The sequence below is a fragment of the Apostichopus japonicus genome, chromosome 2, assembly GCF_037975245.1.
Source record: "Apostichopus japonicus isolate 1M-3 chromosome 2, ASM3797524v1, whole genome shotgun sequence".
NCBI classification, from domain to species: Eukaryota; Metazoa; Echinodermata; class Holothuroidea; order Aspidochirotida; family Stichopodidae; genus Apostichopus; species Apostichopus japonicus.
The window spans coordinates 9172940-9198600 of NC_092562.1; the positions used below are offsets into that span (position 1 = coordinate 9172940).

General features: G+C 38.1%; 1 protein-coding gene across 9 annotated transcripts in view; it reads right to left on the reverse strand.

The window, feature by feature from the left end:
* LOC139977051 (uncharacterized) overlaps positions 1-25661 on the reverse strand; it is a 150335-nt gene that overhangs the window by 105843 nt on the left and 18831 nt on the right. For all 9 annotated transcript variants that reach the window (XM_071986097.1, XM_071986037.1, XM_071986089.1 and 6 more), the window contains exons 3-14: positions 24892-25209; positions 23093-23428; positions 19896-20204; positions 16463-16774; positions 15460-15795; positions 13175-13501; positions 11974-12294; positions 11279-11599; positions 7810-8142; positions 6024-6350; positions 4253-4654; positions 2426-2770 (exon numbers count right to left, since the gene is read on the reverse strand). In XM_071986097.1, the coding sequence (XP_071842198.1) occupies positions 2426-2770; positions 4253-4654; positions 6024-6350; positions 7810-8142; positions 11279-11599; positions 11974-12294; positions 13175-13501; positions 15460-15795; positions 16463-16774; positions 19896-20204; positions 23093-23428; positions 24892-25209 (3987 nt within the window). The remainder of the gene's footprint in view (positions 1-2425; positions 2771-4252; positions 4655-6023; positions 6351-7809; positions 8143-11278; positions 11600-11973; positions 12295-13174; positions 13502-15459; positions 15796-16462; positions 16775-19895; positions 20205-23092; positions 23429-24891; positions 25210-25661) is intronic.

Genomic DNA, 25661 nt, shown 5'->3' on the forward strand with positions numbered 1-25661 from the left:
GATGTAGGCTAAGAGGTAGTGTCGGCCAAGGCCTACCTAGTTCTCATAGATTGTTACCTACATTCAATTTAATGCTTAACGGGAGGAACTCGTATAAATAGTAACAGACTGGGCACATTGTCATAAGTAATATAGTTTCCTTGCTAAAGTTTTTGCACTGATTGTATCGTTGTTTGTGCTCATAGTAGTAGTAGCGCTGCTTTCTTCGTTACTCTTATTCTTATCGGCTTAAGTATATGCTAACTTTGGGTTGAATATTTTGGAAAGTCATTAATTGGGCTTGGTGCGATACTGAGTTTACCGACTCTTTTCTTCATCACAGTTTATTCTAATCCATAGAAGCTCTGCTATATAAAGCGGCTGCGAACACCCTATGTGTACAGATTATACAAGATTATACGTCTTTACGCGTGTATAATCCCTATTCAGAGGCACTAGAGAGAGTAGAAAGTTGTGTACAGAAAAGTATAACATCGTATAATCGCGTAGATAAACGTAGAGTATACGTCTACGCTGAGTTATACGTGAGTGGTACTGTAGCCTACATAATACTGTAAATGTGTTCTGCTGCAAACAATACACTAATTACGTTCATGTCATTCAAAATACACTTTCACATAACTACACAAGTTTTTGGCGCACTTAACGTAACTGAGTTACAATATCTGTAAGTTTCCCACCCTGTGTCGGGTTATACTACGTACACTCACAGCCAATCACAGTTGTGAAATCTTAACGTTACTGGACAGTATTTAATGATCAGAAAACTTTGTGGAAGGAATTTCTATCGTTCAAGTATTATATGGGTTTCACTGTTTTGCATGTGACATTGACTGACTTGTCTGTGATATTGCTCTCTATAAATTACTATAGGCCTACAATAAATAATTATCATGAATTTTTAGGTTTAACACATGTTGACAGCATTCATGTGTTTACGTGTTATATCCAAATTGCCTGTAATGACACTACACGTGCGTCGCATACAAACAGTATTGTTTATGATAAACAATATAAATCCTACCAACTAGAATGATAAATAATTTATCGTTTAAGTAGGTAGGATTTAGATTGTTTACTACTGTACAGCTCACGTGCGTACGTCCAGCAATGCATTTTCACTCGGCCTATAGACTGTCAGTGTCTGATCGACTGTTGTTACAACACCGTTCAAAATGCATTGCACTGACAATTAGCCACGAGTCTCATTTGTTTTCTGGGTACATTATTAGAAACTAACGTTAGGTGACTTTATTAGTGTACAGATTTCTGCTAACGATGATGTAAAGTTAATATATGGCGCATGTTTTTAAATAATCTATGTATGGTTTGGGGGTTATTTAGAAACTATTTAATTGAATTGACTTTTGTTTTTAATGAAATATAATTAGGCTCAATAATTCTTCAAAGCCTTCATTTTTTTGGGGGGTCGTCCGAATTGGACTACCAAGCACACAACATTTTGAAAGATTTGGTAGTCCGACGTAATTTCTAGTGGTCTCGGACAACTGTTAAAACTACTGCAAATAAGTAGATTGTATTCAAAATACATTTTAGACATATGTGACTGCTGAAAAAATGACAATTATCTCCTTCGTTTTTCAAGTTACAAGTGATTTTGTGTTGGTCTGGGTGTGTGCTTTGTTTTTATTAACTTTATAATTGCTTTGTGCCATGAAACATCACCAAGTCTGATCTGAGGTGAGCTCTAGGTGATGAGACATTCTTTTCTCACTAGTTCTGTTCCAGCTATCTGCAATTAATATATAAGATTCATTGAACACGTTTTTTCCATATTGGGGGAAGACTGTCATTGGCAACTGCAAAATATTTGGACATAATGTGCAGCAGCAATCACCAGCTTGCAATTTGACCTGGTTGCCTGCCGAAATCTTCATACTGGATTGCAGTCAAGCTATTTACCTACGTGTTTGTTGTTTACATAAGATTTTCTTGGCTTCTTGGTGGATTTTCTAGAAACAGACATTTTGCATCTCAATCTGACATCTTTTTGGCTGAATCCCAACGATTTTGTCAGCCTCAAAAACTACTGCTGTACGTCAGGCACACCCTGACGTTTACACATACTGATGTCTATAAGTGGGCAGCATTTCCAAGCATTTAATTGAAATAAAAGTGTCATTGCTGGTGATTGTCTGTAACCATGTCTGAGCAAATCAAGAAACTGTCAGCAGACAAGGGACATTTCTGCTGTCAGGTATATAGTTGGAGGTGAGGGGGGGGGGGGGGTGACAGTGGTAAAACTACTGCACTACCCTGGTCTTTTCTGATGTTGTTTTCTATCTTTTTAAATTGCTAAGGAGCAATGGAACTATCAGAGCTGTCATTTTCACATGTTGATATTTCTTTTACATTGTTTTCAGCACTGGCCTGGGACAAATACAACACATCTCCTTCTACTTACCTAAGCCTTGTTCAGAATTATAACAGACTACACTGGCATCTTCGAAATGACTGCAGAAACCCTCAGTCTGGAACTGACATTGCAAGAAGTCAGTTTCATTGCCAATGCAAGTTGTGTAATAAGACTGTATGGGGCCAGTGCCTTCACCAAAGGCTGCATTTGGCAGAGCTGCCTTGGCTCCTTCAAATCCAAGATGGCGACAGACGACTGTTGCCAGATTTTTATCCCAACCGTCATCGCACACTGTACCCCACTGACCATTAACAAAAATTTCCACTCGACCTGCAGAGCTATTGCCGCCAGCTAACCGAAGTGCAGACATTGGGGCCGTTGAATTGAACAAATCTGGAGGTTAAAATTAAAAGATTAAAAAAGTTGCCCAAGTTATCTCAATCTGCCTAGTTGGGTAGAATCTGTACATCCTGATTGAGCACCCCAAATGACCCTTGATCTATTCTAGTAATTTAAACTTCAGATTTCATACATTTTCTGCCTTCTTTTGAAACCCATGAGATATGTATATATCAACATGAAAAAGGAATCATATTCATTAAAGCATAAGAAAAGTGGCATTTATAGTTTGCTATCCTATGATTACACTGGCTCAACTTTTCAATGCAAGCATTAACAAAATAGCTTGACAAGACTAACACAAACCTGACCCAAGCAAAGATGCATTACTCTCAAAGGGAAATCTTCATCAAACAAGGATAACAGCAATAGCAGCAAGATACGTAGACTTAACATGCCACTGCAGCGTATGTTTGTCTTCCAGAGAAGTGGCTTTGCTCAACTGTCATTGAACTATACTACGTATCAATGATTATTACCAGTATTAAAAACTGCAAAAGCACACAATGATAGCAGGCTACCACTCATGGATAGATGGCATATGAGTTAATCAATTGAGAAACGATTACCTATAATATACCTTGTGTCTGATAGTGAACCAAGTTCTATGTTAACCAATGCATAGCAAACTCACTGATGCATCACTGACTCACTATCCTGGCAAAAAAAAAAACACTTGCGACAACCAGTACATACCTGTAATCACACAGGATTATGGCAGGTCAAACACAAACGGAAAAAAAATTCACACATCAACATGCAGGGAATAGCGACTTTTTTCGAACCTAATTCACATGTAAATTACTGACACATTTTAACAGGTACCTAAATGAAGCACATATCTGTCGAAACCTGTGAATTTTGACAAGATGGAAAAATTGAGGAAATGTCTGTTGCTTTCCACAGTAAACTTGGAAGAAACTAACACAAGAATTAAACATGGATAACTTGGGGGGGGGGGGAAGTGGTATGTCACACAAAACTCTGTTTTCTGGGCATATTTCACACATTCTCACACCCTCGATAAACAAAGAATAAATAGGGTGTCATCGCCAACAAAATGTGACAAATGTCAATAGGTAGATGAGAGCGCAATAAAAAAGTCGATAATCGCGAAATAAGTAAAGAGTGGTAAAGAGCTGAAAGGGCGCCAGCAGTCCATCCACCACCCTCCCGCCACTGATTTCACACTTTTTCACACCCTGGATTTTTTAAACAACAGGCTGCCACAGATTCCTGTGTCCATCTATGTGTGAAAAAAGGTGAAAATTAGAAAATCTAGTTGACATTGTTTTTAGAAATCACAAATTTGTCTGCAAACTTCCGGTAATATTTACATGTTTCCACAAACAAAGCTGGAACCCAGTGACTGAATTTATTCCATAGGTTGATCCTCTGTGAAGCACAGCCCTATTTACCTCTGTTAAATCTACTGGTGAGATAACAAATGAAAGACCCCAATCGTAGAAGTCTCACCTCCATAGGGGAACCCAACTGGATCCTCTTCAAAGCAGAGACCTGAGCCCGCTGAAGGGAGCAGTGAACAATCTACGTCTGTTGGAATAGTTGTTGAACTCAGCTGCTCAAGAATTGGCGAACATTGAAGCAGTCCATCTTCACATAGTTCTCTACAAGGAATATTGGTATAGCCTGAGCTGGGACATGGTGGAGCTAACTGCAAGCACATGAGTTGGTAGAATGCTGCCAAGCATCCGAAGGGTTGAATTGAAGAAAACATCAAAAATGCATCTAGTTCTGCTTCTGGCTGTGTAATATGGCCAAACACATTTGGAAACTCAGTCCTCTTGTAAGGCATATTTGCGCAAGCTGGAAGCACAAGATCTTCACATGTTTGAATTGGTGGCTCTGGAGAAGCACCTACAATGAAAAGAACAATATAAAAAGAAATCAATTAGCATCTTGCATCTTAAAATGGGGCAAGAAACAAAGGCAATTTGTCATTTCTCTTCACACATTGTTTGCATATTTTAACTCCAAGATTCCTGAACAAACTTCATTTGTAGTGATATCCATGGTGGAACAGTACCTCAATATTGTACTCAAAACTTAGAATGACAAGAAAAAAAGGGGGAGGGGGAAGATGTGAGGGGCAGGAGGAGAGGGGTGTTACTCTTTTCTTTCACTACCATTGTTTGTAATTCTCACTGTTTTGTTCATAATTGCTGCTTCACTGTTCAACTTAATTTCTGCATCTATCCATGAAGGCAAATCCCAAGCCCCACCTGCTCTACAATACTTTGTCCTAAAACTTAGTTTTTATGGAAGTCATTAGTGGTGTTACATATCCTTTGCTTCGTCTTATAATTAACATGTGAAGCTCCCAATATTCTCAATGGCATGCAACTCCATATTTCAATCAACCACATGAAACAATCTTTTCTTAGTAGCATCACAAGAATTTCAAACATCATACCACCTTCTATTAACTACACTTCATAACAGACCAGACCAACACTTAATTCAACAGCAATCCCTTTCTATTTCTAGGTCTTCATAACAGACCAGACTAATACTGAATTCAACAGTAATCCCTTTCTATTTCTAGGTCTTCATAACAGACCAGACTAATACTGAATTCAACAGTAATCCCTTTTTATTTCTAGGTCTTCATAACAGACCAGACTAATACTGAATTCAACAGTAATCCCTTTCTATTTCTAGGTCTTCATAACAGACCAGACTAATACTGAATTCAACAGTAATCCCTTTCTATTTCTAGGTCTTCATAACAGACCAGACTAATACTGAATTCAACAGTAATCCCTTTCTATTTCTAGGTCTTCATAACAGACCAGACTAATACTGAATTCAACAGTAATCCCTTTCTATTTCTAGGTCTTCATTACAGACCAGACTAATACTGAATTGCAGACTAATTCGAAGTCTTCATAACACAATACATAATATTACTGAGTTGACAATTATATCTTTTTCTATATCTAGGTCTTTATAACACCATACCATATTGAGTTTAAGAGTAATTCCTCTTTCTATTTATAAGTCTTCATAACTGTCACAATATCGTTACTGAGTTGACAATTATACCTCTTTCTATATCTAGGTCTTTATAACACCATACCATATTGAGTTTAAGAGTAATTCCACTTTCTATTTCTAGGTGTTCATATTACATACCAGACTAATAGTGAATTTAGTCTTATAACAAAGACTTTTGATTTCTAGGTCTTCATAACAGACTAGATAAATACTGAATTTACAATCATACCTTCTTCTGTCAGCTCATAACAGACAACACCTGCATCTTCTGCGTGACCGCAGTTATCTTCTGATGCATAGCTGCATTCAAGAAGGTTACCCTCACTGCCAAGACATTCCACATCATCTAGCAGGATATCACCTGTTCCCAAACCAAAGAAAGCATATCTGGGGGCAGACAATGCTCCTCCAAACCCCAATTGGCGACAGACAACTTCAGCATCTGTGAGATCCCAGAGATCATCACAAACAGTCCCCCATTGGCCATTAAGATAAACCTCAACTCGTCCAGAAGTAGAGTTACCTTCCATCAGACGTACATCTCCATTGATAAGCTCTGCAGAAGAAGGAAAAAAAACATATTCCCTAAAGCAATCACCTCAAACAGACTAATATTGTGTACATTTACAGACTGACCATTACTGTGGTAACTCAGTGAATGGTTTGGCAAGATTGCTGGGATGCATTTTACTAAGGTCAGACCAAATTTGGAAGAGCACCTTCAAAATGGCATAAAATTCATCACTATGAAGTTTGTTCCCATTGATGCAAAAAGTATGTCCAAATTTTGGACAAGACTGATTCCTGCATAAAACATGAACAGAACCCTCATTTACATCTTACTTCACCTGCTCAGGAGCTTCATTAATTCTGGGATCTTTACATATTGTTTTTGTCCTCTATATCTTTCCAAGTCATTATACTGGAGGTCATGATTTATGCATGTGATATCTTCTAAGGTTTTAGTATTGGTCGTATTAGTTTTCCATGCTTAAAATTGCTTCAAGGTTTCCTGAAGAACTTGCCTGGAGGTGCTCCCCTTCCAAATTATTTAAATCCAGAACAAATTATTTCCAGAGTGTTAAATTAGAGAAAGGAAAAGTGATGGGAGGATATGGCAGAAATACAATTAATGATCACTAATGACTTCTCTCTCACACTTGAGAGTAACATGATCATATTTTAATACGATGGCTTACTCTCAGTATAATTGTATGAAAAATGCATGCACATAACATGTTGCATACGATGGCTACAACACTTGAAGTGATATGATCATTGGGCAAGAAATTCATCAATATGAATATGAAAGATATCATACCATTTACTCCTAATCATTATCATTATCTGGATAGAAATTAATGAATATGTATACACTGACTATATACTTACCGTAGTTGAAGTCGTGACCACTGGGTTGAAATAAATGTATGTTTATATCAGCACCTGGAATTCCATTTCAGAGAGTTTAACTTCTAAGCATAATGTACACCCCTGTCGTTACAACTTTTCTAGATCCCTTATAAACCTCTACTAAGATGTTAAGTTTTCATTTTGTATTTTGTACACTGTAGCCTTCCCTTTGTTATTGTATTCCCCCCCCCCCTAACATATATGTACATGATTGTTTTTGCGTAAGTAAGCATACATGTTTATATTAACATGGGTGTTTATATATATATATATGTATATGTATATGCTATATATATGTATATATGCGTGTGTGTATTTGTATTCAATTGTGTACGTATGCATGTGTACATATATGTATTGTGGGTGGTGGGGGTGGGGTGGGTGGGTTACACATATTGGGTTGGTGCGTGGGTGGATATAAGTGTTACTGTTTTCTTGTATTCTCTATTTACTTATGGGAGCCCTCTGGGTTTTTTGGAGTGCTTCCTTTCACAATTTTCCCTGTTGTCGATATGTTTTGTCACTTAGTTAACTTCTCTGTATTTATATTGTGAAGAAACAAATAAATGAAATGAAATATTAAAAGCAAGTGGCATACATACCATATTCATAGTCTTCCTTGGGATAACAAATCACGCCTGCATCTTCGGAGTGGAGGCAGTTCGATACCTTGACACTGGTACAGTCTAGCAGGTCAGTCTCGTTACCGATGCAAGACACGTCGTCGAGATGGATGCTGCCTTCACCTTCACCAAAAGCTGCAGCTCTCAACCATGTGAGAGCACCTGGGAATCCCAGCTGGCGGCAGACCACATTAGCATCCTCAATATCCCAAAAGTCATCGCAGACAGTCCCCCATTCTCCGTTTAGATAAACCTCCACCCTACCTGCTGTCTTATTACCCCCGAGTAATCTCACTGTCAAGGAAGGTCCGTCTAATAATTAAAGGAAAACCAAATTTAGAAGAAGCGGAATTAAGATATCGTATGTAAAATTGTGGTACCCACTGCACTTTAAACACCAACACCTTAACGACAACAACAAAAGTGCATGGTCATATTTTTTTGGTGTACTTCCCAATGACTGTGGAAGAGCCTTTAATACTTACTCCTAGCAAATACTGAAACACCTTAGTCTAATGAAATCATTGTCTCATGTGCAAGGTCCACTGATAGGTGTGAATTCATTGGTGGAAATTTACATCTCGTATGATGCAAAGTAAGATAGTTGCTATGGTAACCACCAAGGATTACCTTATTAAAGGTTGCACAGTTTTGCCAGCAGTAAAAATGTAATGAGTACATAAACCAATTGTCCCACAAGGAAACATTTTCTTCTACCCCAAAGGCACACACACATATTTGGGAATGATATAAAACCTCATATTCCTTATCTTTGCAGCCATATATTTTATAGTTTAGAGGAAGTTGCAAAAGATGCTAAAGATGTGTAAGTTCAGTGTAATTAACAGCAATTCTGTCTTAGCTAAGACAAAATTGCTGTTACTAACACTGAACTTATTACGAGCCACTCATCATGTTCCATTGGATAGCCTATATACTCCAAAAACCAGCATATACTCTACATATTAATGCCTAGCCTAATGTTACAAACAAGTGCAATACTGAAGTTGAAATTGTGCTGCAGAACAGTTCTTCAACAAACAATCTAAGTGGGAGTATTCTCTGTGAAATAGTTTGCTATGTGCACATGCAAAATCTTCAAGGTTTTACCGTGTGCAATGTCCGTTACCGTGTGCAATGACACGTTCTGACTTAAAAGTTGTAGAATAAAAAACAGACAATTTAAAATGCAACATACTCTTATCCTCTCTGTTACAGAATTGCTTGAAATGGGATACTTATTTAGGTGTTAAACTGGTTATCATTTGGCCATATCCACCTTAAAAGAAAACATTCCTAGATATTAAAGAGAATGCTGTTGCAATTTTCAGATTTTAGTTTACGTGTATAAGGTTAGAAATTTCTTTTCACTTGATCGAAGTATATTATGAATCACAACATATTTCTTTGAACGCCCTTCCATCTGCCTATATAGGATTATTGTATAATCCTGTTCTGCCAACCCTCACCCAATGCTTATCATATTTCAATGCAATGTCAACTTGTCACCACACACACTAAAATAGGCATTGACACTCCCTTACTATAGCACATGGTTAAAACAAGTACTAATTAATGGTGCAACAACTTGCAAATTGAGTGTGACCATTCACAGAGACAAAAATTGAAAAACAGAGCAGATTTGGCATAATTTTTTATGACACAAGTCACCAAAACACTGTGCAAACTGATAGCAAAACCAAGTTCTTGAGAAATTCCCCACGGCGGCTAACAATAGCATATGCCATGTTTTGTGACGAAAATGTGAGAAAATATCCTAACGCTATGAATTGTGCACATTAACCCATGGGATAGGCTGATCAGTTGTTCATACAGTGAAAGTAACGTCGCAGTGATCAAATCTTTCACAAAGGGTTTTGTTTTCATATGAGTACAGAGTACTAAATATTGCAGACAGCTTGTTACAAACTATCAGCCAATCATTGGAAATATCAACTGACTACTTGGTGAATCTTATGAAATGCACTTGTCCGTCGGAAGACCTAAACGGGAAATTTGATCAATCGAAAGAAACAGAAAAAAATTTGTCTCAGAAGATAGGACGAACTTTAACAGTTTACCCTCAAATGGAACAACGCATACCGCTAGCTTATTTTTCAGGGCCTGAGCATAAATAAGCATCTGTTATCAATATCATCTAGCCTGTTAACTATATATTTTTTTTTATTTATGCACATATACTTGTTAAAATTATCTATAATGTTTGCCTTATCTTCCAACTACAGCTATATACTCTCCGATTCTGACCATGTCCCTTCCCTTTATCAGGAATTGACTCTAACAACTCTGTAACAACCTGGTGAGCAGCAGTGTGTTAATTGTTTGACCAAAGAAAAGAGAATCGCCTTGTATCTGTACAAGATTTTACAAATCTGAAGTTATATATCTGAACAACCATCTGATAAGTTAGAATTCAGTATACAGATTTATGTTACTCTTATAGGCTGCTCAACTGTAAAAGTTGGTTGTGGTTTACACAGCAAAAGTTAATACAATGCCAAAACCTCAACCCCCAACATAAGCTTGCTAAATAAGAATGTTGACATTTGCTATACAATGCATGAATAAATAACTGTTCAAATGTAAGGGCGGTAAAGTATAAACATGCAGCATCTCACCCTTCTGTTCAGCCACTAGGGCACTGAATGCAACTTACCTCCAAAGAGTCCATTTTTTGCACCATTTTTGTTGGTTTGGATTCATAAATTGTGAGTTTTTAAAAGCTTTAAGAACACAAATTCATACCCAATTTAACTTTCCTACAATTTCTTGTTTTTTTTTTTTCTTTTTCTTTTGAATGTTAATTCTGTGATGCCCTTAGTCATCATATCTGTCGCCCTCTATTTATTCAGGCTACGTGTTAATGTTTTTAGCCACAATGACGTATTACAGGTCATGTGACGTCTGTCCATCAGCTCAGGGGGATCAGATTTCGAGACTTGTGAATCAGTCTTCGCTACTGTTCCGAATCGTTCAGTTTGGTAGTAGCCCTGGCTATACGACCATGAGGTCGTATTTGTATCTGTTTCGTATTTGTCTTTTGTACACGTTTGTGCATATCGTTATAGGAATCTACTTCGGTATTGAGACCTCAATTGTAACCAGTTTCGTTTAAGTCCATGTTTTTCTATTTAATTTTGAGGGCTTCGTGCCGATGTTTTGTGGCTGCTTGTAGTAATAGATTGAGAAATCTCAGCATTCGCTCTTTACTCGTTTATCTATGTGTTATATTCTCTGCATGTAATAGCGAGGTTCAAGGCTCGTAGCTACTAACACACAACCATCCAAGCCGCATTTGTTTCCATACCACCACCATTCCTCAGTAGGGAATATTGAGGCAACCCCCCGGAATCTTAGTCGGAGTAAACGTTAAAATAAGATGAATGATAAAACAGAAACAGAAGGCAACAGATTTATACAAACTTACCAACTCTACACACTACACTAGCATCTTCTTTATGTCCACAGTTATGGGTTTCAGAGTGGATACACTCTATCAGTCTGCTATCTGAAGATGTACAGCTCACATCATCCATTTGGATGGGGCCCGACCCTTCCCCGTAGGCAGCACCACGGGCAGCCACCACTGCTCCAGCGGAGAAACCCAGCTCGCGACAGACGACGTGAGCATCGTCCAGATCCCAACCGTCATCACAGACTGTACCCCATTGTCCGCCAATGTAGATTTCAACACGACCAGCTGAACTATTACCAGACCGTAAACGCAACGACCCTTCTGGTATGGCCTCTGAATTCAAGACAGAGAAGTTGCATCGTTATCGAGATGATAAATAAACAAGGAAGGTGAAGATAGATTGGCCCTAAGATGAGCCAATTACCTGATAACTTGGGTGGTCAATGAGCTACTTTTTACCAACAACTCCCTCACCGGACCAATTTTTTCACTTCCACCATCACCTTCTACTACATCATCATTGTATAATACTAACAATTCATTACACACTTGCACTATTAACGTTTGTAAAAGTTTCATCGATTCCATGTTTTCTGAAAATAGAAATTTTGAAATACACCATCTAGTGTGTTTATACAACATCCCTCATTTGAGATAATTAACGAGTCACTAATTCCATTATGCTCCATGAAAACAAATCGAATTACCTTCTGTATTGCAAACAGCACTGGCATCCTCAGCATGGTTACAATTATGGATGGTCTTGTGTTCGCAGCTGATTAACTCTGTCTCATCTCCGACACACATTATGTCATCAATGTGAATAACAGATGATCCTTCACCAAAAGCGGCCCCTGGCAGAGCTTCTAGAGCCCCCCTAAATCCCATCTGACGGCAGGCTACACTAGCAGCTGCCAAATCCCAAAAGTCATCACAGACCGTACCCCACTGATCGTTGAGAAAAACTTCCACGCGCCCAGCAGACTCGTTGCCACCGGCCAAACGTAATGTTCCTGGTTCATAGCGTTCTGTAATTTGATGTAACAAAATATAGCAATGCATAAAGAAAAGAAAACAAAAGCACTGCCCTGCTCAGCCTGGGCATGATGGAATAAGCCAGCAACCAAGTATCTTCTTCATTGGTCAACAAATATTACAAACCTAATTGACTACTATTCAAAATAAAACTGCAATAGATCAAACCAAAACATCCTTTCAGATATGTAGGCAAGTCATTAAAGCAGTTCATTAAAATCCTATTTCATTGTTCGGAGACTTTTAGCTAATATCATTCACATGCATAGGGAAAATCCTGCTACTACTATCACTACCAATACTAACAATACCACTTCTGTAATGACTATATGAATGATACTACTTCTTACAATCATTTACTGGTACTAATACTACTCCTACTGACACCAACATCGACACTACTACTGGCTCCAACTACTACTATTACTATTACTAATAGCAATACCACTAATGTAATAACTACAAGTACTGATAATCATAGACTGCTTCTCCTAGTACTGCTAAAACCGACACCACCATTGACACTACTACTAACAATGCTACTACTGGTACACTACAAACCGTCAACACCACTTATACTGCTTCTCCTTGTACTCCTACTGTACTGGCACACCACAAGTACTAATACTAACAACACACTACTATCAGTGTAATTCCAACCAGCACCAACAACCATCAACACCACTAAGATTATTACTACTATAAGGAGAATGATTTGATAGCACTGCTACTATAGTTGCATCTTCAACTAATACTATCACTACCACTGTCAGTAGAAACACTTTTAACACTGGCACTACTGCTACTAGTATCATCACTACTAGCACCAACAATCATCACAACAACTAAGAGCAATCAAGATAAAGGACACACCTGGTAACTCTTCAGAGAAGCACACAACCCCAGCATCTTCACTGTGACCACAATTCTCATTTAAAGAGTCGACATGAACACAATCAGCGAGGCGATCCTCTCCTCCTAAGCATTGTACGTCGTCCATATTTGTTGGATCCTCTCCTCCTCCGTAAAAGGCATTACTCTGGACAGAAATTGCCCCGCTAAATCCCAGCTGACGGCAGACAACATTTCCATCCGTCACGTCCCAGTAATCGTCGCACACCGTACCCCAAACGCCATCCAGGTAGATTTCAACTCGCCCAGCAGTGCTGTTTCCATCAACAAGTCTGACGTCTCCTTCAGCTGCAAGGACATTCGAAATAAACAAATGCATGTTAGTCGTGCTTGACATTAGAAACGTTACCGAAAAGTCAGAAAGTGAGTTTCTCCAAGTGCCATGAGTGAAGAGAAAAATGCATCATTTTCTAACGCTTCATATATTTACTACTGGAGTAGTGCAAGCTGATTGATGATTGAAATCCATTGTAGGATTCAATATATTCAAAATGGCCGTAACAGATATATAGTAATCCATCATAGTAAATACACTTTGCCTGATGCAGCAACTTTGTAAACAAAATCATCTTTTTCCGTCATTTACGTTGACTGATGTACACAGCTAATACTACTACTAATAATAATAACATATATATATTTATATAGCACCATGCTTGGGATTTACAGTAAAAGTCTCAAGAAGTAAAATTATGAGATACATTTAAGAGTCATAAATGGAATTAAGTAGTCAAAGCAAAATCAATCGATTAGACCAGTTAATAAACCAAAAAATTAATGAAACCAATATAAATGAGGTTAAGACAAATGAAAAACAAGATCAGTCCTTAAAGTAGACGTAGATAAAAAAAGATGATTTTTAAGTTGGGAATTAAAAAGCAGTAACTGACAGATTCATAATTGAAATTCATTTGTGGGTTCCACACTATTCAACAATAAAAAAAAATCATAATTTATTCAATATTTTTATATTAATTTTTCAAGCTGTGTCCATATTATTTTTCGTATTCATATTTTAAGGGATTTTGTCATTATGTTATATAAATTTACTTAAAACTCACTTTGTTTAGGAATTTCACTGTAATCTATATTATTTTTAAAATTATTCCTTCGTATATATATTTTTTTTTGTATATTAATATTTAAGCTGTGTCAAGTTTATTCTTCATGTTTTAAGGGTTTTGTCATTTGGTTGTCATTGTAAAGCACTTTTGAACAAGCATGAAAAGAGCGCTATATAAATTTGGTAAAAATAAAAAAAAAATTTAAAAATGGACAGTTACTGGTATGCTATTCCATCCTAGTACAAACACATCGCTCAATAATGTTACCAGGATACTTTTTCAGAGCAAATCAACCAGGAATCTGCCTAACCTACAGAATTGACATTGGAACTTTGAGATCAAGAAAATAATTGTAATTGTTGTATCGGTTTCGGTTATTTCAAGTGTCATAACATAGATAAAGTGATTCAAAAATGTGTTTACTGCAATACATTTACATAGAGAGAGCTACACAATAATTGCATATTCTCTGTTGTAATAAAATTATCCTCTAACAGAACATACAAGAATATCGTTCATCATAGCAAGGGTCAATTTAATTTGAGACTGCCGCCAAGGAAAGGCACCCTTTCAAAGGAATTTTTTTGGGGAGATTGGAGGGAGGGGGGGAGGAGAGATTACCGGAGCACCTGTGGTATTTCCTACCATGAACTACCCATGTAGCAACAACATGGCACACATAGGTTTATTGTTACTGTTTATTCTCGCTTTAACAACAAAGCAAATTTTCGTCCATGAATGTGTGCTTGATTAGTTACTCTCAAACAAATATACAAATAATTTCAAGTTCTGTTATATTTGCTCAGGGGCAGAGCTGCCAACCTTTGGAAACAATTTTCAGTATTTATAAATCAGACCTAAAAGTTACTGCTAATCTAGCATTTTATATTAACTCAACAAAAAACTATCGTTTAAACTTCATGTACACAACAGAGCACCTTCGGGGTGACATTCATCACCATTTGTCCTCGTCAAGTTTGTAATACATCGTTGACATGTTTTCTGAGATCATAAAATTCTTACATTATACCTGTCTCGTTGCATCTCTCAGGTTGTTGTTGCAAAATTTGACTTAATATTGGACCATTGGAGCTATTATGGAATAGCTTCATGGTTAGTCAAAAAAGGGCATCCACTAACTATCTGAGTAAACTAGAGTAAGAACAAAAAAAGCAAACAAACCGTGAGTTGTTTGTTCCGATGTGATACACGCTACTCCGGCATCTTCATAATGGTTGCAGTTTTCATACAGTGCTTTATTACAGTCGAGAAGGGACGATTCATTGCCCCGACAAGCTACGTCGTCCAGATGCGTTGGCTCGTTGCCCGGTCCAAAGAATGCATCACCGTAGGCGACGGATGCTCCTGCGAAACCCAGCTGTCTACAGACTACGTTGGCATCCTCTATTCCCCAGTAGTCATCACATACGGTACCCCACATCCCATCCAGATAAATTTCCACTCTACCGGCCGAACTGTTTCCCCCGGCGAGACGCAGGTCTCCCTGATTGCTTTGTCCTGTGGTATAAATTAAAAAATGTGTCAAGAAAAGAGGTAACGACTAGCTACTAGCGACCAGCAAAACCAGAGGTCAGTCTTGTGGTTTGACCTAAATGATGCACAAATTTTCCAGCATTTTATTACGACGTTTTCAACTTGAGTCTTGGATATCCCTCTGATGGCTGTGTTAATGCTACAAGAAGATGGTGAATGATTACATACGAGGGTGCAGCCGGTATTGGGAGGAGGATCTTAGACCAAAAACTTGTGCAATGTTTCAGCCGGTACAGACAACTATTAAAAATCAGTGACCATACGCTATACCACGTAATGCCTGTCAATATTTCAATATATAGCAATTTAACTAGTAATGTTTTTAGAGCACCAATTGTTGATTTCATATTCATGAATAAAAGTGGCAAAGTGAAGGGTTCACTCTCTTTTACTTCTACTTACTACTACTACTACACAATCTTCCACTGTGTCATCAAGATTTTTTATCTTGAAAATATAAAATCCAGCATTTTGCTGTATTGGAGTATTGAGTTGGAAGTATTCACAGTAAACATTGCAGTGCATCACTTTTATTTCTACTTCTTGCAATACATTAATACATGTAGTACCCCAAAAATCCCCAAAGAAAAGCCATAAAAAATAAAACCCAAATATACAGACGGATACTCACCAGTATTTGAACAGACCACCCCCGCATCTTCATAATGGTTACAATTTTCAGTCCTTAGGAAAGTGCAATTTTTCAAGGATGATTCAGAGCCTAAGCATTCCACATCGTCGAGATGTGTCGGGTCGACTCCCAGACCAAAGAATGCGGCTCCGAGCGCCGACGATGCACCTAAGAATCCCAGCTGACGACATACCACGGCAGCATCATTTAAATCCCAGTAATCGTCACATACAGTCCCCCATTGCCCATCAATGTAGACTTCCACACGACCAGCACTGCTGTTACCTCCGACCAGCCGGATGTCAAAATCATCTAATAGAAAGGAGGAGATGATTAAACTCCCTTTGGTGTAGTGTTTGACCGATTATACGATAATTGGTCAGTACTGCACCTTTAACCGATTAGTACATGTGACAATCTGGCCGATGCCGATTACTGATTATTTCATCGTTTTTAATATAATCATTTTCTAATATATGATTTTAATAGTGTTATGCATAATTACCACCTTCTAGGTCAATACAATCAAAGATGTAAAAAGAACGACTTAATGTTTCACACTATAGATTAATGGAGCTAATAAAGGAAACTGTAATACATACATGCGGCGCTGTTCGTTCGTAAGGATGAGTCGCAATATTGCAATCCCCCCACAACACAGTGTATGGCAGCGCTGTATACAGACTACAGTTCAGTTGACCAAGACTCGATGCATTTTCTTAGCTTCAAATTTGCATGAGAACTTTTCTGTACATAGCACTGTATATAAATACTCTAATATCAGGCTCTTCAACTGGAGCATTTACATTTCCTTCACATCTCAGTATTCAACTTCAGTGGGCAAGTGTCACCTTACCAAACCACTCCTTCAAAACTATCCCAGAAATTTATTCAACAGACTCTCCTATACAGACTACAGAGCGAAAACAGTAGCCATTGGCTACGAAATTAAAATATTAGTTAGGGCCAGCTTTTACAACTGGTATTATAACCATGATCATGTGTTGCAACTCCAACGTAATTAAGTGAAAAGTAGACCGTACGGAAACAAAACATTCTTAATTTCGTAATTTGATATCAAAATATATAGTCTAATATGAAAAATAAAACAATCCCGGAGGTTGCTTCAAGTTTTCAATGATTACCATCGGCTAGGGAACCCTTACGATGGAACGTCGTTTCAAACGATTATACACAGTAAGCCAATGGCCCTTCTCCATTGACTTAAAACTATAGGTGGGAGAAATCACACACTAAAGTTCCCATTGACTTTGTCGTGCGTGTCGCTGGAAATCAGACATGCTATAGTTGGTTGCAGTTAAGTAGTTCAGTTACTGCAAAAGGGCCATATTTGCATGTATGGTACTTACGGTCCGGGAAAAACAAATAGTTGTTTCGGATTTTTGCAAAAATTTGTGGAAGAATGTTTGCCTTATCACAAAATACTGTAATGCAGTACGTTAAACTACTGAGGACTGTCGCCAAACATTTTTAGGGACTTTTAGGAGTAATTTGGCGCCTTGATTTCATCATTTTATTGCATTTATAAAATCTTGGGCGCATTTGCAAACTGAACAGTTATGAGGCTCAGTGGTTCTCTAGCCAGACTAGCCTAATGTACATAGAACTCACAATGAGCAAAGCCTATATGTTATCGTTTTTACTTAAAAGTTTTCACGTACAGTTTAAGGCCAAAGTGGTTAAAAGTATATTATTTTGGTTTTTTTTTTTTCGTTTAGTCAAGCATTTAGTCAAGACAATAAGTCTTTCTTATCAATCATTATACATGGATAACAGGAGGTTTTGTTAGATGCAAGAAGCAAAGTGAAAAAAATAATTAAGTCGTCCCCTTAGCTTATCGCAGGTATACTGTATGATATTAACTTCCAAAACTGGATAGTATGTCAAAGAGCATTAGTACAATCTCACGTGGGGGACATAAGCACACCTTCCCCGGCTTTGAATAGCATTGAATCGAATGATCAACATTTTTCTCCCTTTGCGGTTGTGGTGCATCAAAAGCGCGGAATAATACAATCCTTTATGTGGACCGTAATAATCGGTTCCAAATAATCTCACACACCCACAGTTGTGCCTGCCTATGCCAAGAACGGATATAACAAATATTACGTAATCAGATCCTGTTCCGTATAACATTTCCCGCTGCTTCCGCAGAGCTCAACAGATGTAACCCATGAAGGAACGAAATGTATATCACAAATGAAACTCGTTGTTTTCCGCCACCTTACTTCCACCATCTACGGACCTCCATTTGTACACTACTGATTCATTAGTTAACTAATGTGCATACAGCGTCCTTCACTTATCGATATTATCTCCTTGTTTCCTTTAATGTAAGGGAGGGCTAATGCATGCTTATCAGCTCACCTGAGCTTCTTTATACTGTACTAGATTTGAATGTTCTTTATATTACCACTTTTGACTTAAATAAAGTGTTAGTAACTACATTTTTTTATTTTTTATTATTTTGATACCGATCTTGCTGTGTGTGATTTTGTCAATGTTTAGACACATGTAAGTGTAGTGTTCAATGTTATAGCCGAGTATTTCCGACTGTGATCAGTTTTCTTGGGGGATGGTTATACTATTGGATTTATTTATAATAAAGTAAAGTACTTGTTACGGCATAACGAAGAGAAATACATTAATAAATAATATAATAATAATATCGAATATAAGTGCAGACATATCAACTGATAACAGTGCTCAAGGTTGCTCAATATTACCCTGATTGTCGATAACCTGCCAAACATAGAGACAGTCCCTCCACCACATGGCAGCAGCTAAACAGCAGTTTAGCAGTAGCTAAACATGGCAGTAGCTAAACAGCGCCCAACTGACAGTTCATCTCACAGGTCTCCATTTAAACAACTGGTTGAAGAGAGGTAATTGAGATAAAAGTGCCTTGCCCAAGGACACATTGTAGTCAGTGGCGGAGCGTCCATACAGTCAGAGGGGGCGGATGCCCCTCCTGACCGACTCAAATGGACTGCTGGCGCCCTTTTCAGCTTTTTACCACTTTTTACTTATTCGCGATTATTGATTTACAGGTCCAATATACATGTACTTTCAACACCCATATAAACTTCAGAGTTGTCACAAATGGCGATGACACCTATTTATTCTTCATTTATCTGCAAATTAGCAAGGCCCGGAAAGGGTCATTTCCGGCGATCTAGGGAGTAGCATTACTCAATTTTTTTGTACGCTCCGCCCCATGCTCCCTTTTAGATAGTGTCCAAAGCCCCCCTGCAGACCATTCTCGCCCCCTCTGACCAATACCCCTAGCTCTGCCACTGATTGTAGTGATCTGGCCAGGAATTGAGCCCTGGAAGCCTAGATCACAAGTCCTCTGCCTTCACCACATGACCACAATACAATCTAATGACCACAATGCAAATTAAATACTCACCATATGGTACACAAACCACTGAAGCATCTTCCGTGTGCTCACAATTTTCAGCCTCTGCAGATCCACACTCACTGATGGCGGTCTCATGGCCTAAACAGGCAACATCATCATAATGGGTTGGACCGCTGCCAAGACCGAATGCAGCCCCGTCCAGAGCAGCGGAGGCTTCTCTGAATCCGAGTTGACGGCAAACCACATTGGCATCCGTGATGTCCCACGAATCGTCACAGACTGTTCCCCACACTCCAAGCTTGAAGACTTCTACTCTGCCCGCTGTTTCGTTGCCTCCTACGAGTCTTATACCGTCACCTGTTGGGGAAAGAGCAACTTTGAACTTGAACGAAAACGTGCTTGAATGAAAAGGATCGTAAAATTTGCACGTGTGAAACGATGATGTACACTTGCAAGAAAGCTCTGTACTGGTGCAATCAGACCTTGTAGGTGAACACTGAAAGATAGTTTCCCAAAAAATTCCAGTTGGTTTCATTATTGACAAGTGTCAACACTTACCTGACTCCACTCATACATAAGTACTTCAATTCTCATATGATATCATATACACATCTGGTATAACAATCTAGCACAGCGCCATCTACATATCTCCTCCTTCCTCATCTACCATCCAAAGTCTCCTTATTTTCATTTTCATGGAGAATACATTCAAGATGATCTACTTGGTATTTTGTATATTGTGGTCATGTTTTGTTCCCGAGATTCAACCTTCTGTCAAGCATATAGTCAAACCTTGTAAGTGAATACTGAAAAGCAGCTGTTCTAAATCTGACCTGCCATCAATGCTGCATGGATTTATAAGTCATTTCCAACCCAATTTTGGTATTATTTGTGTTCACCAGGTTCCAGACATCTGTTGACCCTCAAATGACAATCAACCTCCATCAAACACAATCGGATTCTTGTACTCACAACCGTGACTATGCAGGACAAATATGAAGTCCATTTAAACTTCATTGTATTCTCATTCAAACCTTGCTGGTGAAAAACTCAAAACTGGAATGCAGTTATAGTAGATCTGACTAGCCATGGATTTATAAATGCACTTCTAAACCCAAACAGGTCAGTTTTGGTCTCATTTGTTTTGTTGATAAGGTTTCAGACATCTCTTAACATCAAATGACCTCAAGTGACCTCCATCAAAAACAATCAGGTTCTTGTACCCACAGCAGTTGACTCCGGTAGATCTGACCTGCTGTTTATTCTGCATGGATTCATAACTCCCTCCTGTCCCAAACTGAACGGCTTCAAAAATGAAGACCAAGTATGGATAGTCTTACATTCTGTAAGCCATTTGACTTCTCCCACATACACATATGTGGCTACTTAGTGTAGTAAAAATAACTGCCTTCCAAGCCGATTATGTCACATTGATGTGTGGATCTGTTCCAGTTAATAGTCCTTCTTTATCTAGCTAATTTGTGACTTTCTCTAGGCTGGAGTACACTCAATCAACCATTTAAATATCAGTTTACTAAATTGTTTGTGTTATTTATTGGTGCTTTTCGAAAAAAAACTGTTATTTAACGGTCGCTCCATGAATGACCAGCAGTTTTATGTTGACACTTTAATGTTGAGCTGATCACTTGACTCCTTTTACCACTTACAGTCCTGTTTATTGGTAATAGTTGGCAATAAACAGAGCCATACTGTATCTTAATAATGCAGCTCACTGTAGCACCATTGGCACAACTAGATAGTGATTGCCAATGATTTATCAAAAAGTAGATCAATCAAAGAACAGGGCATAAAACAGTTTAAATTTAACTTAAATGAACAATGGAAAACAGACTGGGAAATTATAACAAAGACACATTTTAAGCTAAGGAATGGATTAAGAGCAATTGACCTCAGTGTTACAGTAACTGTGTTCTTTCTTGCATGTGCTGCTTAGTTGGCGGCAATCCCTACATAACACTCTTCAATCTTCCAAGAAAAAAATATGTTTGGAAACACTACTTTGTGACCTTTGACCTCAGATCCCACATTTTTTTATAAATATCAATCCATTAAAGGATTGGTTCAGTTGTCATACATGTTTATGTTATATGAAAGAGGACAATAAAAGAAACACAATGGTGAAAAAACTGTTCAAATATCTTTCCGGTTAAAGAGATATTCAATTTTTATCAGATTGTGTAGAAACTGCTGAAATCTGACTAGCTGTGATGTCAGATCCTCACATTCCTGAAAAGTCTTTTTTTTTTCTCTAAATATTTTGTGAGATTTCATGACATCAACCAAAAGATATGTCAGGAGATCTCATATTTGTCAAAGGAAGTATTTGAGATTAAACATCTGAAGAATTTTTGATTTATATTATTTTCAAATGTGTTAAAAAATGTAAATAATTTTTAAAGAAATATATTCACAAATGTTAAGGAAGTGAGGATGTGACATCACACCCTCACAGTAAGTCTTTCTACACCAGTCATTTTCAAAGAAATTTTGATATCTTCAAAGTGTCATATCTCCTTAACAGAGCATGCTATCATGGTAGTTTCTTCACTGTTCTTTTTGTCTTTTTGTGCTCTTTCATACTATATAGACATGTCAAACACCTGAACCAATCCTTTAACCAATCCTGGCTGACAGTCAACCCTACGAGCCATTATTCAGAGCTAATCAGATTGAGTGTAATGATATATACCTATATTTATGATATATATGGTTGTGGGGTGGGGTTGTGGGGAGGGGTTGTGTGGGGGAGGGTTGTGTGGAGAGGTTGTGGGGAGACAGGTAAGTGAGGATCAAAGTAAATATATATATATATCAAGATCTGGCTTTAGGGTTTGGTTAGCTTCATGATTGATCTGTAGAGTTAGGTAACTATGTCACCGACACAGAACTAGCATTGTTTATAATACAGGTGGCAAAAGCATTCAGTGGAATGACCACCTTCCTTACTGGTTTCAAACTTCTGGACAGAAAATCAGTGTCAATAGCCTAGTTGGTTACGGTGTCTGCTTATAAAGTGGGAGGCCCAGGTTTGAATACCGGTGGAGGCTGGAAGTTTTTTCCCCGTTCCAGATATTTCAACACATTGTTTTTTCAAATACTATTCACTCTCTGAAATCAGATGTGATCAATAGTAGACTCTCTGTGGTAACTTACCACAGGTCAGGGTTGCACGCTCAGGCAATATGGAACACAAGAAATGAATGAAAATAGACCTACATAATTACCTTCAACACCAATTGATCCATGTTGGCAAACAACTCCAGCACCTTCTGCTATGCCGCAGTTCTCTTTATCTCTAGCTGTATACACACACTCAAGTAGATTACTTTCATCTCCGTTACAGTCCACGTCGTCAAGATTGACTGGATCTTGTGACCTTCCAAAGTGAGCGTTAGTGACGGCCGAGAGGGCGCCCGGAAAGCCGAGCTGTCTGCAGACAACTTGAGCGTCATTCAGATCCCATTCGTCATCACAGACCGCGCCCCACTCATCATCTACGAACACCTCCACACGACCCTCCTGAGGACTTGTACCGCCCAATAAACGCACACTCCCAGAATCTTGAATAGAAAACAGAAAATTATAATAATCAAAATTCAGCTAAGTGCATTTCAACTGCTGAATGAGTAAATGTTCTTCAATTGCTACAGTAGCTGTTTTGTAATCCAATTTTATTTTCAAATTGTAGATGTTCTGTGGAAAAGAGTCGAAAAAGTAATTTAGGGCAGGCTTTCCTTTGATTCGGACACATCCTCACTGTCTCCATGACTACACAATGAATAGCAAGAAGGAAAGAATGCTGGCAAGACTAGCCATCTAGTGAAACAGGAGTTGAGAAGAGCGCTGTTATCATCATTTATGTCGTTCTGACTGTCGATGCTGTTAAACACTGCTGAAAGTTGCCACTTTCCACAACATTACTGGATTCTACAGTACCGGGTTTTGATGCCAGTACCACAATAAATTTATTTTCATTCATACTTTGTAAAGATTCCTAAATCCTATTGGTCCATTCAGGTCAGCTGACCGTGGTTAATCCTGTGGGTAACGCACAGTAAAATTACGGGGCATCACTTTAATAAATCTTTGGTTATATGTAACCAAAAATGTTTTGTTTTATGATTTTTCCCCACACAAATGGTAGTGTGTGAATGAACGGGGTTAATCAACGGTCTAGCGTGCGTTACTCACATGATTATTGCACTCCGGGTGTTAATGCTATCGCTGGATGCACTCGGGCTCCGCCCTCGTGCATCGCTTGCATTATCCCCCAATCGTGCATTAATCCTGTGAGTAACGCACGCTAGACCGTTGATTAACCCCTTAATGATCAATCTACCTCCAAATGTATACAAAGTATTATGCCATATCTCTGTAATGGGGCCATCCAGCTATTCCACAGAGGGTACATGTAGTCATGTCAACAACATAAGCAAATCATAAAACATTGCTACAATTTTCATATTGTAAGTGCAAAAACATCTCTAATCTATGTCAACCTTGCAGACAAGTTTGATGGTACATTCTAGCATTTTAAGTAGTATATCCCACAAAACCCTTCAACTAAATACTGCTCCTAATTAACATTACAAATTAATTCTCGCCTTATAAAAGTTCCCCGTACTGGCCCCGAATTTTAACTATGCTAAAAATGACTAGAAGTTTACAAAAAGTACTTTCCTGTAGAGACTCAGATCCATAAGATTATTCCTAGACATCGAGTTGTATGTAAATGGACAGTTTTCACTGTGTCTATTGTGGATGAGTACTTTTAGAGTGGCGTTAAAATGGCGTTACAAAATTGGCGTTAAAATGGCGTTTAAAGTGGCGTTAAAATATCTGTTGATTGAATGTGAGCACAGGTGACCATTATTTGCCTTTACGGCAGCAATTCTGATGACCTTTCAATAGAATGGAGGTTTCATATGTCTTTTGTTCTTTTGTTTGGGAGAGGGGGGAGGGGGAAGGGAGGGATGGGCGGGCGGGCGGGCGGGCAGGAAAAAGGATGAGAATTCTTTCCTACCTGGCATGATACATCTGATACCGACATCCTCCTCGCTTCCCGGGAGACAATTATGTTCCGTAATGTATGTACAGTCGATTAATCTCAATTCATCCCCGATGCAGGAGACATCGTCCATCAAGACTGCCGGTGTATTGGGAGCCAGAGAGTAGAGTAAGAGTTCATCGGCATCACCATAACCTAGCTGTCTGCAGACCACTCCTGCGTTCCCGATGGTAAACTCGTCGTTACAGAGGCTGCCCCACTGCCCGTCCAAGAAGATCTCCAACCGCCCTTCATTATGACTGGTACCACCTACAAGGCGTACGTCTCCATGATCTACACACACACACAAAAAAAACAGTCATTTTCTATTTTTAAAGATCTGAATTGTAAGTGCAATGATAAAATCTCAAGATAAAGTCTCATATGTTTTATATAATATGTATGGTGGAATGAAATCATTGGTTAACATACTCTTTATCATGAAATTATGTAAAACTTGCATATAACTCAGGCACTTGTAAGTTTTGGTAACCTATCAATGTTATGATGAAGTAAATAGCTTACAGAAATCAAGCACTTGTAACTTTCTGTAGGCATTTTATGCTATACAATAAAAACTATAAAAACTATAAAACTATAAAAACTATAAAACTATAAAAACTATAAAACTATAAAAACTATAAAAACTATAAAACTAAAATACTAAAAAACTAAAAAACTAAAAAACTAAAAAACTAAAAAACTAAAAAAACTATAAAACTAAAACTATAAAAACTAAAAACTCA